Source organism: Bactrocera latifrons, unplaced genomic scaffold (genome assembly GCF_001853355.1).
Source record: "Bactrocera latifrons isolate USDA-ARS-PBARC rearing strain unplaced genomic scaffold, ASM185335v1 scaffold_11, whole genome shotgun sequence".
Lineage (NCBI taxonomy): Eukaryota > Metazoa > Arthropoda > Insecta > Diptera > Tephritidae > Bactrocera > Bactrocera latifrons.
The window spans coordinates 2,578,532-2,598,834 of NW_017534519.1; the positions used below are offsets into that span (position 1 = coordinate 2,578,532).

Sequence of the window (20,303 nt, forward strand, 5' to 3'; positions counted from 1 at the left end):
GCAATAAATGTATGAAGTGAACGCGAAAAGGTGTTCAATACTAAAATATTGTAGATTGCGTAGCCGTTGTTGGATCGGCCAGGGTTATTTTTTTAAAGCGCGGCCGAAGGCCGCTMGTRCGGAAAGGAATGAAATGCTAAAATACTGTGGAGGAAAAGGTGTTCAATGCAAAAATACTGTGGATGGCGTAGCCGATGTTGGACCGGCCAATGTTATTTTTTTAAAGCGCGGCCGAAGGATAGATGTAATTATATACGTATATACATTGCACTGAAACATTTTGGCTTTCTTTATTTTGATTTCTTGTCCATACAAAAATKTTGGCTGGGTTGCATTGGTTTCAGTTTGTATGGAAAAATGAGCAAAAACACTGATTTTTGGTMATTTTCAAAGGCCTCCCTACAGGTCCATAGGGGATGTAGGGGGTCGAGGGGGGGTTTATTAAAAAGTTCGATCCTTCCTCTTTCCAATAAGGGGTCGGGAGGGGGGATAGCCCGACCCTGTTTTTCTCCATAAACGATACTTAACCGGCGCGATACTAAACATTCCCCTGACATATTATTCACCCACTAAGATATAATTATCGAATCATTATTTCAAATAAATAGAGTCTAACCAAAATAAGCGAAATCCGGAAATAAAAATGTTCATCCTTTAACGTTATAACAATTTTTTCATGTTCTATAAATGTCTAACCTATAAAATTGGTTAATATGATGGTAAGTATGTATCCTTAGCGTGTTGTGCAACTTAATTATTTTATTGTAAGAGTTGAGGAATATTTATCAATTAAATTGAAGAAGCGGTAACGTTTCCCAAATAAATTGTTAGTATTTTTTTTATACGTCTAATAACACTAGTTTACGTTTATTTTGCGACTGTGAAGACCGGAAATCGCGAGCTGCTTGAGCCATATGTAAACCAACCGTTTGTGGTCACTTCCAAGTGAATGGCGCTCAAAGAACTTTCCTCACTTACTTTAATGATCGTAAATGATCGCTCGTGCCGATTAAAATACTTCAGCTCAGGAAGTATTCGACGCAGTACTCGCCGGGGAGTGCAGAGGAAGAGTAACACCTCGACTCCGCTGGAGAGTTCAGGTGGGGAAGRACCTGGCTGCACTTGGTATCTCCAATTGGTGTCAAATAACTAAAAGATGAAACGATTGGCGCGCTGCCGTTAACTCGGCTATAACACATATGCATGTGGTGTCTACGCCTTTAAAGAAGAAGAAGAAGAAGTCAAGGGATGAAATCACCACCATTTACTAAAATCACAAAAGTTTTAAATTCAAATTCGTTATCATATCTCAAATAGGCTGTGGGCTCCAAGCATTTCAGTCGCAAATTTTTCCTTCAGATTTGTTGAGTAGTGTAATTTGATATCGAATTTAATTATTGAGTTAACGATTTAATATAATTATTACTTATTTTTAACTGTGAGTTTTCTAAAAACTTTTGCGTTTGACAACCTTTTATAGTATGTATTTTAAAAGATAAAGAGTAGCAATTTTCAGCAGACCCAGTACGAGTAGAAACCTCGGTGAATTTGAATAGTAGTATATTTGAATGTCTTTTGAATAGTATACAAAACTTTCTGAGTTGAAAATTGTTCAAGTTTCTTTTAAGTTTCCATGATTTTTTTTTAGACTATCTCAAAACTACCACTTGAAACCAGTTAAGAGCGCTTTCCAAAAGTCTCACATCTTTGAAATTATCAACTTAAAGAATTATTCATACTTATATGGTTCTTTAGCTTTTGTAAAAAATACTCAGTCTTCAGCGGGCGAAATTTTCGAAACTTTGTCACAATCAAAACAAAACATTTATCACGACCATTTTGAATTTATGTGACAGAGATAACGAAATGCAAAAACAGCAACAACGCACACCAAACGAAAGCTATGATGCACCGAATACCGTCGCAAAGTTGAAAAGATTTACAATTCGATTCGAAAAGATTTAAAGGCGATTTCCAAAGATATATTTTTTGTTTGAGCAACGATAAATAAACAAATTATTTTCAGACACGGGGATTTTCGTTGCGGTTGAGTGTCTCAATTTGAATGAGCGCGTGTGTAACGGTAAGTGTGCGGCAGACACATTCACTCGCGCATAAATATCCACCAACTTATTATTAGGAAGAAGTGTCTATTCTTCTAGATAGGTGTGTGTGTATCTGTGCGCGCAACATTCCCGTAACTGATTGCTTTGCACGGGCGGTGTTGGGTGCTGTTGTGAGGGGCCAGAGGCGTAGAGCCGCTATGCATCATGTTGACGGATGTTGGAGGAACGGAAACGCTGGCATTCAGTTGCCGTCGCTGGCTCCATTAAAAATGTCACATCACCTTTTTTGTTTTCTTAATTTATTCGAAATAAAAATTATTACACAAACAACGAGAAGAAATCGACGCAGCGGCAGCGACTGGAGCTAAGTATGCGAAGGCGTAATGCGTCAGCGATTCCACAGGTGCCCTTACAACTGGCGAAGCTCGCAGAAGTCGCTACTTGCACAAATATACATACTTACGAGTGCATGCTTGCCTTCTGCTCGGTCGTGAGTTATTGGAAAGAAGATTGTTGTGATGCTTGAATAAATGGCGTCGGATGGGTTTTTGTCAAAACAAATTTTGCCGGCACATTGATCAGGACTGAGCGATTTATTGTATCGCTTTTTAGTTGTCTAAATACTTGTGTGGGTCAGTAGAGGGTGGATTTGGGTATCATAGTACTAATTGAAATATTCTGGTACGCTTTCCTGATGATGATCAATCTGGTCCGTTGAAAACACCACGCGGAGTGCAAGCATAATCGAACTGGAACGAAATGGTGCTGTCTCATAAAAAACGTAAGAGTAAATATAGTGATTTGGAAAATTATTTGTATTAATTTTGAAATCGACCTTTTGTATATATATTTTGCATTATGGTTTAATTTTAGATTTTCAGCATTCAAGTCAACTAATTTATGACCCTTAAGAAGTTCTTTTCGAACTATATTAGGAACATAAAGTCGTCATCCTCCTCGTCAATAAGAGAATTTGGACGGTGAAAGAGGTTATCACTGAAGAAGTCTCACATCTACATAAAAATATATTTTCCTCATACTTTTCGATAAGTCTTCGCAAAAACTTGTTAAGGGAAATATTCTGAGAAGATTTACCTAAATAATTTATCTTTAAAATATGTGTTAGTTATCTAACTATCATAACATCGTATTATACCAAATGAACAGGGATGTAGTCCTTTCCAAATAAAGTTTTAGAAACCAAAAAAAGATTCCCATAACAGTCTGGTGGAAACAATGTCATTGTATTCTGCTTATTGTTTTGTTTTTTGCTCTGCTTATTTCTTGATCTTCTGAATTAATTATTAAGCTCTTCGACCTTCATCTAAATTTTCCACCATTTTACAAAAATTTTCATTCATTAAAATCTCATGGAAGACTTCTAAAGTTCCACTCAAAATCTACGCAAATATTTATTAAAACACCAACTACATCTACAAGATATTCATCTAAATACTTACACTCTAATTGCACACATATAAACACAAATATATATAAGTATATAGTATTTCTGAAAAAGGAGGCGTGGCCTAACTGTATTGGCTCGAATCCTATACTCTGTCATATTAGAGAACGTCTAATAACGAGGCGATTTATAAATAGACACCACTCGAAAACACTACAGCTCCTCAGCATCTTGAGTGTAGTACTCAAAACGAAACACAAAAAAGACATCAACGCCGGGACACATGGTACAAATGTGTTTGACTACTTGAAAAGACACAGCGTCGCTCGATCTCGAGACACAACAACTCAACGCCAAGCGAATGAGAAATGAAAATTTTGAAAATTTGTCAACTAAAAGTGTCGTGGATGCCGTCGTTGTCGGAGCGAATTTACGTTTCGGAAGAACGAATTTGAAGATCGACGCGTATGAATAAGAAAAACGCGCGGGCACAAGGTGACACTGGGCTGCCGAAAGGGCTCCTACGCTTTGCCAGCAACATTATCAAGTACTAATTAGTGTAGAATTTGTGAAAGTGTTAACTCGAGTTCTATGATAAATTGTTTAAAAAGTGCCAACAAGTATTAACCCAAAAAATTTATAGTTTTATTTATTTGAATTAAGAAAAAAAAGTGAGTTTTGTTTTTACTGTAATGACGAAGTACCATTCGAGTGCAGTGCCGCCAACGAACTCCAGCTCTATTTCCCTTATAAACAAAAATAAGTGTACTTCCAATTCAGCAGACATGGAACGGATCAGCATCAAGCAGGAATTCAGCAGCTTCGCCCAACATACCGCCTTTCCACATGCGTCCGTGCTTCAGGGACAACAACAGATATCGCTTACGCATCAGCAACGCGCAACTAGCCAACATCTGCAGCAACATCAGCAGCATTGTCAGAAACAACAACATTCACACCAGCAACATTTACATACACTCTTCAGCCGTTATGGTGCCGCCGTCGGTATTGGTGTCGGTTTGAACTTTGGTGGAGACACCACCAATCGGGTAGCGGCAACTGCTTTTGTGATGGATAACGGTCCTGCTTGTAATTATTCCATTTCGCGTGAGAGCGATAAGCCCGATTTGACACCGTCACCAATCTTTACGGATTATGATGAGAACAGTTTGAGCTCGGAAGAGCATGTACTGGCGCCACTGGTTTGTTCATCGGCTCAGACCTCGCGCCCGTGTTTGACGTGGGCCTGCAAGGCCTGCAAAAAGAAGAATGTTTCAGTGGATCGCAGAAAAGCAGCTACACTGCGGGAACGTCGGCGTTTGAGGAAGGTAAGTGCTAGATATCGTTTTAAAGTATACTACACCTTGGACTACGGAGGCAGATGCCCTGTAACCGATGTAACCAAGGTGTTAAATGTACTCTTTTAGTATCCTTAAAGGCGAAAATAAGTACGAAGTAAAAATTGTTAAAGAACTTAAACTGTATCCGACCATTTGAAGGGATTTGCATACGAGTTTTGCAAGTCAGCGTAGTGTTCATATGATGTAGCAGGACCGCTTCCCTGAGGTCAATTTAAATATTCTGTTATAAAACAACAATGCGAATATAGAAAAAGTTTTAAGTGGTAAAAAAAAATTTCAATAACTTTTTTGGCGTAATTTCTCCGAGAAATCTGCGAAATTCCAAGTGAAAAGGGAATAACAGAATAGTCGAGTTTTTAGAGCAAAATCCAACGACTGGACGGAGCCAAATTGGGTGAATACGGTGGTTGAGTGATAGTAATCATTGCATTTTGGCGTTTAATTCAGTCACAGTCCTACTCTTTTTGAAGGGGAATTCAGCTTGGGACGAGCCGGGCATGAATACATACCAAAATATCCACCAAAGTCATTTGAGCGGACTCGCGAAAGGAACTCGAACTCTCTTACCATCTCTCTAAAATAGCCTGACGATTTTCAATCATCATTCCTTAATTTTTTTTATAATTTCAACAGTTGAAGAGGTCGAAGGTCGTCCAGAATGATTTCTCCACCGTCTTTGAAGAACATACTTTGGCATTCATTTATTGAAGATTGTCTCTTTCAAATAATGACCGCGGCTATGTCTTGATGGTCTATCCGTTGAGTCCAATTTTCGGGGACTCGTTCGATTATTTCGACTAGTAATTGGCGAATCACACTCGTGATGTTTGGCTCCAAAGCCTGAAGCAGGATTGATATCACATGATCTTGGTGACCACTCCACCGGCTCAAAGCGTGAAATTATCTGCTCACCGTTCTCTTAGTAAATCCATTAATTGATGCGAGAACATTGCATTTTTGATGAAATGTGGACCGGTAATTCCTCCGGCCCACAAACCACAACAAACCCTTGTTTTTTCGAATGAATTGGCAGCTCTTTAGATTGTTCTTCGTCCAAAAATGCGGAAATTTTCCTTGTTTATGCACCCTTTAAGCCAGAAATGGGCCTCATTTCCAAACAACATTTGAATCGGAGACGCCGATTTTCTTGGAACTTTTCAAGAGCCCATATAGCGAAGTGATGTCACTTGAAAAGATCGAGCGGCTTCAGTTCTTGCACAATCTCTATTTTGTATGCATTCAATTTAAGGTTTCGACGGAAAATGCACCAAGTCGGTCTATACGCCGGTCCGAGTTGCTGCGAACGGCACCGAATCCACTCTACACGGTCTTCGTGTATACTCTCAGCTAAACTCTTCACAGCGTGCTGGACGTGGCCATTCGGTCCAATGTTTTCCAGTAATGGATGTGTCTAAAATACTACGAATTTTACGCTCAGTAGGCCAAACTACTTTCGTAATAGAATCTAACTCTTTTATTATATTATTTTCTAGAATATTTTGTTATTAATTCATATTAGAGAACCATATGAGAATTTGTCTAGCTAATTAAGTGCAGAAATTGTTCTTATTCAGTGCAAATTAGTTAGTTAAAGCAATTAACTTAACATAATATAAAACCTTATTTTAAACGTCCAGTAAACTCCCACTAGTAGATACATATGTATGTATATACGAAATTTATTGCACTGTCTAAATGCCTATTGTAAATTGTTGCATGTATACCAGTATGTGTATGTACGTCTGTGTGTTTGTGTGTTTTTGTAAAAGAACAGAATATTTACGATTAAAATTTTCTAAATAGAAATCGTTGTTTTGGGTGATAAAGTCAGCGCTGCACTTAATGAAAATTTGCACCGCATCAACTTTTCAGCACTTCATTTATTGAGCCATAACACACGCACGCACACACGAAATGTATGTGAATTTGAAAAATCGGCTACAATGTTGTCAAATTATTTGCGCCAGTAAAGAGATGCGCATGCCAGCCTAAGTAGTGCATTGCAATTGAGGCAATTATACAAATGCATTAAACCGCATTGGCGGTGCTTGTCACCGCAGAGCAAACGGACACACACACATACACGTGTAAACTAGCGATAGCGAGCAAATTATAGACTCACGAGGCGAGCCGTTCATGTGGGAGCACCGCAAATGAGTAAAGCTCCTGCCAGCGATTCTCCAAATGCATAGTTAAAAGTTTTACGAGTCACCGCAAGAGTAATAAAATACAGACAACAACAACATGGACTTTTGTGAAAGTACTTACTGCGCCGAAATAGCTCCACAAGTCCTCAATAAACAGTGGAGTGCGTGGAACGGGATGAACCAGTTAATTTCCATCATTTATGAATTAATGGATTTTGCTTTCAAGCGCTGAAAACGCTGCAAACAAGCTAAAGGAAATGTAAAACAAATTGGGCGACTCGTTCGGATAATAATAAAAGTATAACAAATGGTGAAGGGGGAAATTTTTCCATCATTTGTGAAAGGGAGAGTTTCGGTAATAAAGAAAGAAATTATCCGAGACCTTATATATTCCCCTATATGTGTCAGTGTGTGTGTGTGTGTAAGTTTGTTTATCTGTGGGAAAGGCTTTACTAATACGAAAGTGTCTTTAGTTTTGCGGCAATTACGTTAATTTTATTAGTTGGATTTAATGCTTGTTTTAAGGTGAATTATGTGTAGCAGCTATTTGGTTGTGATTTAGTGCCTCAATGTGCGGCTAGAAAGGCTGCTCTCATAATTACGATGTCGCGTTATTTTCGAACGCTTATGCGCTGAATAAAGTAGCTTAGCTAATACAAAAATGGAACAATTTTTTTTTTTGACAAAATATTGAAGATAATTTTAGTGAAAATAATAGTAATGAATGCATGTAAAACAAGTAAGGAAGGGCTAAATTCGGTGCAGCCGAACATTTTATACTCGTGCAACTTGCAACGATCATAGACCGGGAAATTTCTTCTGGTGCTGACAAAATTTTATGTTATGTATCGACCCGATTTATCTATTTTGGCCAATACCACACATAATTAATATGGCACATACTAAAAATATGTTCTTTGGGTTTCATAAAGTACCTCACACACAATCATCGACCATATGGAGCGAAGTCACCCGGATGTTCGAAAGTCCTGATGTTAGTTATATGCTAGTTAGGTCAAGTGTTCGCCCTATTTTACCCATTTTCAGCACAAACATACCACTGGTAAAATGTTATGAGTAAAATGCTTTTTCTTATTTTCATTGAGTTAACTCACATATTGGCCGATATATCTAGCATAAATTCACTCGGAAGTTTCAAAATCATCATCAGATAAGGATGTTCTTTGAATTTCAATTATAAATCTGACACACTGACCGATATTTTCGGTAAGAAGTGAAGGTACAAGGTATAAATTAAACATTTTTTTATTAGATTTGGAAAATTTTTTACCATAAGGTGGTATATTGTGTACTCGACAAAAAAAGATTCAAGTGGATTTAAAATTGTGTAGCTTGTAATTGGGGAGCTGTAGCCTGACTTCGCCCTTTTTCGCATCGTAACTTGATAATGTCAGATATCAAATTTGGTTTAAATGTCGGATCTCGAGACATGTATTTTCACTAAAAAGTGTGTGGCAGCACACCCATCAATAAATTTTGATCCCGGCTAAACTAAAACCTTGTAATATTATCACGGGGGCAAAATTTTATGTCTATTCCGTATTTTTGATTTATTGGGCATTTAGTAGTTTTTAACAGTACCGTTATGTCAAGAGTGAGCGTGGTTATCATCCGATCTATTTTTACACATTTTCGGTAGAAGTTATTAAAAAATTTGTGCTAAACAAATTTGATTGCCGTATCTTTAATAAATAGTTCAGGAGATATATATGTACATTAAACCTATTATTTTGAGAAAGGAAGTATCTCATTTTTTAATCCAGCTATTGCTTGCACGGTCGGTGGGACAATTCAGTCACCCGGATTTCAACTTTTTTCATCATCCTGATCGTGATATACTTATACCTAACCCTACTTATATCTAGCTCACTTCGTTTTAGGTCATACGTACCAGGATGTTCAATAAGTTTTGTCGTTTGATAGGAAAAACACAATTTTATGACTCAATATACACTTTATTATTCACTATAATCTCCCTGAATATTAATACTCCGACGATCCTCCAATCTGTGATCCCAACCTTGAAGTGAGAATCCAAAAGGTCTGCAAAATAAGCTTCAACAGCTGTTATGACCTCTTTATTTGATGAAAAACGCTTGCCACGCATACGGTGGACACTCCAACAATTCGAACTGGAATGCTCCTGTGACACTGTACATAGTCCTGAGAAAAAGGACTTTTTTCTTCTGCAAACCGATTCTTTCTTCACGAATTTTTTCCTTCAACTGGTCTRAAAGGTTGCAACAATATTCCGAATAAAGTCTCTTCCATAGTTATAAATCGCCGCACAAAATCCACTTTGTTAGCGATTATAGCACCCATTGTGGATACAGCTTTCTAAAAGTCAAAATTTCGCTTAAAATATAGCTCACACCTCCTAATGAGATGTCTAGAGCCTCTACTAAATCTCTCTCAGTCAATGGGCGATCTTCCAAAACCATATCCTGTATTTTGGCTATGATTTCTGGTGTTGATGCGATTTTTGGATGTCCTTCACGTGGATAGACTTCAAGACTTGTACGATCACGTTTAAATTCCGCAGAATTTTTAATTGTAATTTCACTTGACATTTCGATAATTTCGATAAACGGGCTTTAAGATAAAATTTTTCAGGGACTTAAAAAAAAGAAATAAGGATTATTTATGCAAAAAAGGCAGAGCTATTCAGAAACACCTTTTACAGAGAGATCTTTTTTCACTCGAAATATACAGTTTTACCCAAAGAAGTTAACCGATGATAAATGATTAATGGATGTCACMATATATACAAGTGCACGATATACTATGTCAGAAATACATTATAATCATTGTCTCCCGTACTTTCCTACCTTATGTTATGAACTAATGTTGTTTTTAGGGAACCGCTCTCCAAAACGGAATGAACCCTAATTATTAATTCTATACTTGTTACAAATTATATCCAGCAATGTGATATATATACATATATTTATTCTAATATTATTTTGTACATMTTACATATGTATGTATATATKTTAGTATTTYCACAATKYTTAGTCTGATAAGATTGGCTSTCAGTTGCAATTCAGATCCACTTGAAATTAATACTAAACAATTATATTGCGACGGAGTAGCAAAAGTAATTGTTTCAATACATTTTTTACAGGTAAATGAGGCTTTTGAGGTGCTGAAGCGTCGCACATCGACGAATCCAAACCAAAGATTACCGAAAGTTGAAATACTGCGCAATGCCATCGAGTATATTGAGAGTCTCGAAGATCTGTTGCAGGTAATGTAAGCGTTGCTGTTGGGAAATCCACAATGCGACGAAACTTTCAATGACAATTTATTTTTAAGCAGACAAAGTTCTAAACGACCACTTTTTGTCGCTTCTTTCTATTTTAGGCATCTTCACCCACACGTTCGATCGATTGYCTTAGCGAAGGCATAAGTGGGAAAGCGTGTCAACAGGACTATTTGGTGAGTGATATTTACTAATAAAATACATTACGAAATAAGCGAATAATAACAATAAAATGTATTTGACTACAATGAATTGTTATGCTTGTCGGCTTATACTAAACTTATTTATTTGTATGTTTAAATTTAAGATCTTTTTATGTAGTGTTTACTGAATTACGATCCCTATCAGCTCATCGCCGAACTGCGAATAATGTGAAGAATTTAAGTCTTTATTGTCAGGTTGTCGTAAGTTCTGTTACTTAATTTTAGTTGACGTTGCTTTGTTCTTTATTTTGATTTTTAAGATGACGTGTGGGTATGTGTGTCGTAGAGAACAAAAAAATATACACAATAGTTTACTTACACGCACATTTCGCAGAGGAGTGAAGAGGCGGAGGGCCTTTGTATTGCCTGGCCTTCGTATGCGTGAGTGCGGAATGAGTGCGGAAATAATTGATAGACTGTCACCACAAATATTCCTTCGATTTACAATACTGACATGCAGATAAATGGTTTAATAGATGATACAATGACGTTGATCTCTTAAGCAAAAAATAGTTAATTATGACTTTTTATAATACTTGGTTTAGGATGAGTTTTGGATCTTCAGTGTTTTAAGGGGTTACATGGGTTTCCGCGGATAAAAACAGATTTTTTTTTAAATTTTTTTCTCCTATCAAAAATGAAATATTTTATTGGAATTTTTTATTGTTACAAGCTATTAACAAAGTTATTCTGAAATTTTTAGGAAAAAATATTTTAAACTCGGCTATGCGACGCCATTTTCAGTGACCCCTTGGAAAGAAGATGCGAAAAAACCTGAAAATTGGATTTTTGTCAGATATTTTTACAAAAAAAAAAAAAATTAAATTTTAGAGACAATTTCACGATATTTCTTTTTCAAATAGTTCTAATCGAAAAAACTCTTCGTCCAAGTTTTGAAGAACTGTATCTCAAAGACCTGTGCTAAAGGTTTCATAAAGATGGGTTGGGTAGTTGTTGAGAAATCTTGTCAACCGACTTCTAAAACACAGTTCGAGAAAAACGCATGTAAAGACGTCGCACTTAGCCTATCTAGCCTCGAGCGCACAAGTTCCAAGGCTGTATCTCCGAAACTATTTCTCAGATCAACCTGAAAATAATCTAGAGGTGAGAAACCTGTGAACTCATGGAACCCTGAATATTGAATATTCTATATGATAAACACCAGGTAAGGGTCAGTATCGAACCCGGATACACTATTTCGATAAAACCACTTAATCGACGTTCAGTAGCAGAGATCACCAAGTATCCCATATCGATCTACATTTTTTATTTATTTAGACTATTCTGGCATTCATCTCATCATATTGCAATTAAAAGGAAAACTGCAAGCATTATCACTGACTTCTAAAGATGACTAAAATTTATGAAAATGAACTCAAAATTATAAACTTTTCCTTTTTTATTAAATGCTTTATGTTTTGCGAGGCAAACGTATTTATCAAATATTTCGACTGCATTAACAATAAACAAGCGAGGATGCATAAAAAAATAATATCTATACATTATATGTGAAAGTGTGTGTGTATGTATGWATGTAAGTGCATACCATCTTTTTTCTAGCTTTTCCGCCAAATTTTCTCGTGTCAATGCGGAAAAGCAAACAAACACACCAGACATCTTCCTCGCCTCTCCCTCATCGTAGAAGTATTTAAACATCCAGCGATTGGAAAATATTTATGTTTACGCTGACGTTCACATTTAATAATTGTCGTGTCGCCTATTTATGAATAAGATATTTTTTGTTTGCATTTAACTATGAATTATGTATTTCTGTGCCAGATATCGGGACACTCAAGCGCACATACATAGATTCACATTCAACCAATAATAATGTACATATGCTTATACATATATTTATATGAAGATATGAAGGCGTTCTGTGACAGTGCAAGGCGCACACGCACGTCTGGGGAAAGCACGAAGCGCTCGCCTTGCCAGCGTTTGCATTGAGCATGCCATACGCCTGGGCGGTCCACGCTTGTTCTTTTCGCTTGTTACAATTGTTGGCACCTTATTTATTGCTCAACTTCAATGATTGCTTATTTCGGCTAGAAATCAATGTGAATACTTTACAAATATTGATATTTAAGAATGTATTTCTTTAATAATTCTTATTTTCTCTTAATCTCTCTATTTGTATTCTATTGGATTGCGGTCGTAAAAGCATCCATAGATACGTTTGTATTCACATGCACATATGTAAATATGTATGTTACGTGGCGAAAATATTCTATATTTACACTCTATACCACTATAGTGTATAGCTGCCATACAAACCGAACGATCGGAATYAGGTGCTTCGCTTTGACATGGTATCTTCATGAAATTTGACATGGATTACTGCTTAAGGTTATCATATAATCTCCGAAAAAATTGTTCAGATCGGATTACTATCGCATATAGCTTCCATACAAACTGAACACATAGTTACTAAAACAAATGCACCTGTGAAGGGTATATTAGCTTCGGTGCAGCCGAAGTTAACATTTTTTCTTGTTTGTATATCGATTGAAACAGATTACTACAAGTACCTCAATTTAGGATGAGTTGATGACATAAAACCATCTTCAAATCAAGCTTGCTAGGTTAGTTTTGCACTCAACTCTTAATTGGTTTCAATAATGGGTTTCCCTAAAATGTACCAAACTGCTTCCTATAACACATATCACAGATTGACCGATATTTTCTATAAGAAGCTCGAAATAGGAACTGTGGTTGCTAGTATAATTATCTGTCACTTTTCCCCTTACTTTTAGGGATCATAAAAGTTAATCATTGCAAAAACGAATGTCCGTTCTAGACAAATATGGAGCATTGTATTTTCCCTTGACTCGAAAGGTTTTAATTAAACGACATGAATCTGCTTTCAGTCTGGAACAAATATCATCAGATTTATGTTTGACCATTAGTCTTTACCTTTATATAAAAGAATTTAATTAGAAATTTCAATATTTCAAAAGCTTTAAATTGAAGAYACGTCTTACCCCATTTAATGACGGTCTCTGTTAAACATGTAAGTATTATGCCTTGTCTACGAAAGTCGCTGAAAATAGTCGTAATATTTCATTCCTATCCAAAGAATTAACCCTTGAACACTTAAATTATTATGGAAGCATATTTTAAGGCGCTTTATTTCTCGATCTAGCTACACAAGCATGCGTTTCTACCTTTTGGAGCCGAGTTCACGCTCTTCCTGCACACATTTCTATCCATGTACATATATGTATGTGTACTATGTCTCATTCCCCTTTGATGGCATGCGAATGGAGTGCCCATAAAGCATAAAAATTTGTGACAAAAATGCGTTGCCGTAAATTAATTTTTACAAATTCAAATGGTTCAAAATAATTTTACTACATCGCACAGAGCGACCTGAATGAATGCACGGCAAATGGGCTGTGTCGCGTGCTAGGAACACTGCGTGTAATGGTATGTGTGTCGTGCATATGGGAGGCCAAGAGATAGGCGCAAAGGTACATTAGTGTGTCGGAATTCATAGAATGCGCTTTGGGTTGTTTGATTGCGGCAAACAGTTGAGCGCCCGACAGCATATCGATGATATCAACGCGCCGCATAGCGTYGCCTGTTGGCAATCATTAACGCATTCATACATATTGCATGTGTATCTGTGTGCGGCTGCTTGCTGCGWCGGTGGGGAGATAACACTGAAACGGGGGCGTGTTGTGCGACTGTGTTAATGACAAATTGCACAGGAAAAACATGACACCGAAAATGGAAATGTAACTGTGCATGGAACACTGCGAGCGCCTTGGGCTTTTCACAACAAGCAAACTCAACGCATGTTTCCTACGTGCCGTTGGCTTTTCTGACTTGTTCGTGTGCAATCTTGTGCTTGTAAGTATGTAGTTGCGCTCGTAGACGCCGACGACTTCATTGATCGAGCAGTTGCACGACGGCATTTACACTCTGACGATTTGACAGCTGAACAAATCGTTTGCAATTAAAACATGTTGCTAATTCTGAAGAAAGTAAAAGTCGCACACACTGCAGCTATTTTTGGGCGGCAAAGTGCAGTTCACACCTTTTCCAACTTAAGGTTTTACAAATTACATTTGAGTGATAATTTTTCAATGTTGACTGCACTTAAAAAACAAGAGCAAGGAGTACATATAAAGTAACAGCACCAAAAGCAAAAAAGAGATTTTTACATACAAAGCARCCAGATTACCTCACTCGTGTGTAAAAACTACAAGAAATTTCCACTACAATGAAATCAGCAGCAGATGAATGCTTGAGCGAATGCTGGCTCTCCATGAACTCGTTCGCTAACGACAGCCCGTGGTCCCGTGCCGCATATGACTTCCTATGCGTTGCTAAAGTGAGTGCTTGTGCTCAGATTAGAAAATGTACAAATTCGCTAATTTACCATAAAACGTTTGATTCCGCGCGCAAATACTGGGAGGGTGAAACACTAATGAAACCGAAGGGGTCCACGCATTTGGATTCATAGACGAGCGTAATGGTTTCGGTTTTATGATTTTGATTGAATTTTGGCGTATCGCCAGAGTGAAATGCATTCTGCAACGAAGCATTCATTTGGGGTCGTCCAAATTACTAAAGGTTTTAGATTTTCATTTATGGAATTATGAGCTATAATGTATTTCTTGCATTGAATTTGAATTTTGAAAGCAATTTCAATGGTTTTGGTGATACTAATTTGAGATTTTAAAGTGCAMTGTATTTGGTACATGATTGAGTTTGTGTGCTATGGATCTATTGTATTTCTGAAATAAACGAGCAAGAAACTCAACTTACGGTAGTATAAACGGCATGTCATTTCCCGTGAGGGAACTTAAGACCAATACTATAAACATATGTACATATATGCAATAATACAAGAACATCTATAAGCATTATATCAGTGTTAGATGCTTAGAACCCCTTCTTCTCTTAGTTATGAAGTGCAATTTTACCCATTTAGGTAGTGGAGAAACCTCATAGCTGTCATACAAACTGACCGACCAAAATCAAATTGTTGTATGGGAAACTTTTTTGTTTGACAAATTAGCTCACATTTCTAAGGAATCTTTTCAGACCGGACAACTACAGCTTTCACAAAAACAAACTGAACTGATTGTACTTATTGTATGAGAAAAATTTTTTAATTCACAAACTATATTCACGAAATTTGACATAAATTATTRCCCAAGGAAACGCTATAGGATGTAATGAGGTATATTTCTGCTTCCGGATAAGCAGTTCCAGCTGTAGACCTATACCCACTTCCCCCTCTTGGGTCCTCGAAGTACACTCTTAATGCTAAACTGTGTGAAAACCTGGGATCGCGGTTAAATGAGAGGAAGCTTTATCGGATATTTGGTTTAAGGGTTCGCTGAAGTCTAATTACAGAGTCTCTTCACCAAAGATGCGGCTGCGAGCGTACGTCGGTCTTGAAACATGCGGCTCGCTATACAAATGTGTATTCTCGCCTAGCGAAAGATCCCACTTTTGATGATGACCACAGCAAGCGTAATGAGGACTATGATTTAAGGCATACACCTGGAATGTCCGGTCCCTAAATTGAGAGGGTGTCGGTRCCCAGCTGGTTGATGTCCTCGCAAAAGTAAAGGCTGACATCACTGCCGTCCAAGAAATGCGATAGATGGAACAAGGTAGGCCTTTGTGACATTTACTACAACGGTTATATAAGAAAGCGTAAATTATGGGTGGAAGAAAGACTCATTCGTCGGGTCCTGGCATTCACTTCGGAGGAGGAGGGTCTAAAACTTTTSAACATAACACTGATTTGACGTTATGACAACTGCCACCGTMACGAAGCAAAAATGGTATTTAGCGATGTTAACGCCAGTGTGGGCAAGGAAATCACATTTGGTACAACAATCGCAAAGTCGGTATCAGCTGAAAAATTCGGCTGATTGACTTCGCAGAGGCCCGAGATATGGTTGTATGTAGTACTRGATTGCATAAGCACATTCATCAAGCTACTTGGCTCTCTCCGGATCGAAAATTTCCATTTTGTGATATATGGACGACAAGTTTTCAGTGTTCTTGACGAGCGTATGCTACAAGGACCCAACATTGACTTGGACAATTATCAGGYTTCGGATCGGACAACTACAGCATAAGTGCCATATAAACTGATCGAAAAAAACAAGAACTTGTATGGAAATTTATTTTACAAGGTGTCTTCATGGAAAGTTACATATTGAACTGCTTCATATCTTATATTTTTATTAATAAAAATAATTAAAAGKCAAAAGTTGTCGAATAAGTACGCGCATGCATAGTGGCTTTGTGATTATGGCGTGAAAATCTTATCAATTACGATGTGAAGCTCTAAAAAGAAGACGGAGAGTTGCKCTTAGCTCATTTCTTGTAAATTTTTTCGTCTTTGAATGAATGACATCCAAATAATCCTTCTGAGGCATTTTTAAATTTATATCAACCAACTTTGTCGAACATGCCCATCTTAAATAAGAAATTATAATATTAATCATGCGACTGTAAACTAAGGAAGTTAAGCGCACGATAACACTGGCAGAAAGCCCAACATGATGAATGGTTTTATAAGAGTCCATTTGTAAATTCATTGAAGAATTCGAAAAAAGTGAAAACACATAAAACAAAAAGTGCGTTCTGAAAAAGTCCGAACCACATGTGCATCCATGCGCTCCTTTAATGTGCCCGCACGCAGCTCCAGCCTGTTAATGCACTTGTTGAGCGGCTGCATGTACCCCCACACATACAYACACCACGCATATATGCACTATTTGTGCATGTGAACATTTACGGCAGCACTAAAAAAGTCACTTGTGCATTATAATGCAATTAAAGCATCTGCGACAGTATAAATATCCGCATGTGGCAGCGGGATTATGTAAGTCAGCTCGCAGCGGCGTCTATATAACCGAGTGTAGCCAGCAGTGGGGCTTACAAAGTGCACATATATTTGGTGTAATAAAAAGTAACCGGAGAGCCGGTAGACGTGTGTGCTTGGGGTTGCGGCTCCAGCGCTCAAGCCGCGAACCACCCAGAATTCATAGACAACATTTCAATGGCGCAGATTTATGGTCGCCGGAAAGAGCACTTTGTCTAGCATTTACATAAATAGGACTCGTACACAATGAAATGCCAAAAATAGAGTTTATCATTTTACGCATAGATCTTCWTTCTCACTTTATGAAAGTGCGTTAATCTATTTAGATGACACTTTTAAATTTAAATATACACACGTATATACATGTACAAATGTGTAGCGAATTGTGCGAGTGTTTATGCGGYCGTCATGTCGTCTGGGTATGCCAAAGTTCTTCATCGCWAAACGTGCAGAAATTAAGCCAAATTCTTTTAATTACTAATAAGTGCAGTGCATATAATACACAAGCCGCACAGTGTACTTCGGATTTGAAAACTTTGGCTAAATCAAATGGATAAAAATTCGCCTGATTTTTTCAGGTTCTCTCATAAAGTGATTGTGTGGGTCTGGTAGATAATTGATTTCCTGCAACCTTTACATATATATTTAACGGTCTAGAATTACTGATAAGCCGACTTTTGTAATGTTATGGGAACCAACTTTATTCGATAAATGCAAAACCCCCTCCGCAAATATTTCTATGTGTACAAACTATACGATGAGTCAAAAATTCAAATATAAGCAGATATAAATTAATTCTACACATGGGAATAAGCTCCGGCTCAGTAAACCTATCACTCTTCTTTCAAAAAATCACAGACATTCCTTGTTAAGAGATCAAATTCTTATTTTTAGTATCGAACTTATGCAAAACCTTACAACGTATGACTCAAAAACTTTAGGGGACCACAATTTACTGCGTTATTATTTTTAGCAAACCAACCTTCATAACCATGATTTTTAAGGACCCATGTAGGGTTTCCTCGGATATAAAACAACTTTTTCCAACAATTTTTTTCTTATATAAAAAATGAAATATTTTATTAGAATATTTTTTTGTTACAAACATACACTATTAACAAAGAAATTTTGAAAGTTTTGRAAGAAAATATTCCCGGAGACGCCTCGGAAAAAAGATGCGCCCGTGTTGGCAATAACTCCTTACAGGATCATCTAAAGTGAAAAAATATGTGTTTTAGTTAAATCCTTAACTTAGAACTTAGACCAAGGAAAAAAAACTGAAAAAAACGAAAATTGTAATCGAAAATCATAACTCGAAAATTTAGGTAAATAWTCCAGAGGTGTTGAAGAATTTAAAAATACCGTAAATTTTTTTGGTTTGAAACCCGTAAACACGTGTGAACCCTTAACCAGATATTATTCAATAACTGTTATTTTTTTCGCAGAAATTAAGTGCTTTTGATGTTCGTTAGTCTCAAGTAAATCTCAAAGTACTTTTCAAAAGTTGAACMCTTTTTTCCCATTGGTAATGCACTTTAAAACACAACTTACGAGAAAAACGCTCTAAACTCTAAGAATACAAATGTGTTTCATATATAAGAATATGTTCTTAGTGGACATAATATGAATTGAATGAGCTGAAAATCGGCTGTGTGTCACCACAAAACTAAAATATCTTCCTTAGCGACCCATTAAATATGTTTTTTTCATTATAATTGTACTAAAAGAATTTGAATGCTTATTCTTCGGTTCCCCTAATTATGCTTGTTGCAACACTCTAAACAATGGCAACAATTTGCAAGTTGTTCGCGTCAGTCTGATGCGTGTCTGTGCTCCCTTGGACTCGCGATCTCGCCGGTTTAACATAATTAGCCTTTGAGGTTCAATGCATTTTAATTGGCTTAATACAATTTGTTGTTGTTAGTGTTGGTATAATCAGAAAAAGGGTGGCACTAGGAGTTGACGCATGTTTGCTGCAACGCTAGCTGTTATGTATTTACATATRTTTGTAAGTATGTATTTATAACAATTTGCGCAATGACAACAATTTGTGCACATTGTTGCCAACCCAATCATTAGGCCATGTTTCCTAATGCCAACAACACAGACGCCTAAACTTTTGACGTTGTCATTTGCATTGTCACACGTCGGCAAAAACGCAGACAAAATCGTAGAGGCAAACGTTCGTGCAGTGCTATGTAGATTCGGSTAATAGAAAGTTATGCCCCACTAGGCCATATATGTATATTGAATATTGACTAAGTAAGTTATACAGGTAAATGTTTATACTACGCCATTAAATAGGAAGAAGAAGTATACTTATGTATGTAAGCGTCCTTYAACATTTTACTTTATATTGACTTTTTTGTTTTTTCTACTTGCAGAACTCGTATTCAGGTGCGTATTTGCGACAGATCCACAATGATTTGGACCGATTTGGCATTTTCACAGGTATTAATTAATAAACGTATGGTCTAAAATACGGCAAATGCTTTCACTTTCTGTTTATAGGTATACAAAAATGGAACAACAATCATATATGCTAAAATTAAAATTGAGCTTTAAAAATATTTTTTTTCTAAATCGGCGGTGGATTATCATTTTCGTCTTATGCTGATAAAACTTGATTGTCCATTATTTGATGACTTCAAAGTTCAACAGAATTGTACTTAGTTTTAACAGTTTGCGGCATTTTACTACAGTTCGCATTTTATGGTAGCACTCGATTGTTGATAGGGTCGGAAATTCCTCTTAAAATTAACCCTTGAACGGCTTTATAGCTTCGGTCACCGAAGTTAACGTTTTTATACTCTCGCAACAAAGTTGCTAAAGAGAGTATTATAGTTTTGTTCACATAACGGTTGTTTGTAAGTCCTAAACCAAAAAGAGTCAGATATAGGGTTATATATACCAAAGTGATCAGGGTGACGAGTAGAGTTGAAATCCGGATGTCTGTCTGTCCGTCTGTTCGTCCGTCCG

General features: G+C 37.0%; 1 protein-coding gene across 2 annotated transcripts in view; it reads left to right on the forward strand.

Annotated features, from left to right (window-relative positions):
• Positions 1-3,884: 3,884 nt before the first annotated feature.
• LOC108972134 (myogenic-determination protein) overlaps positions 3,885-20,303 on the forward strand; it is a 19,718-nt gene continuing 3,299 nt past the window's right edge. The window contains exons 1-4 of one of the 2 annotated variants that reach the window (XM_018938633.1): positions 3,885-4,799; positions 10,125-10,247; positions 10,364-10,438; positions 19,709-19,775. In XM_018938633.1, coding sequence (XP_018794178.1) covers positions 4,164-4,799; positions 10,125-10,247; positions 10,364-10,438; positions 19,709-19,775 — 901 coding nt within the window. In that variant the 5' untranslated portion in view covers positions 3,885-4,163. The remainder of the gene's footprint in view (positions 4,800-10,124; positions 10,248-10,363; positions 10,439-19,708; positions 19,776-20,303) is intronic. The other variant, XM_018938641.1, reaches the window with a different exon arrangement.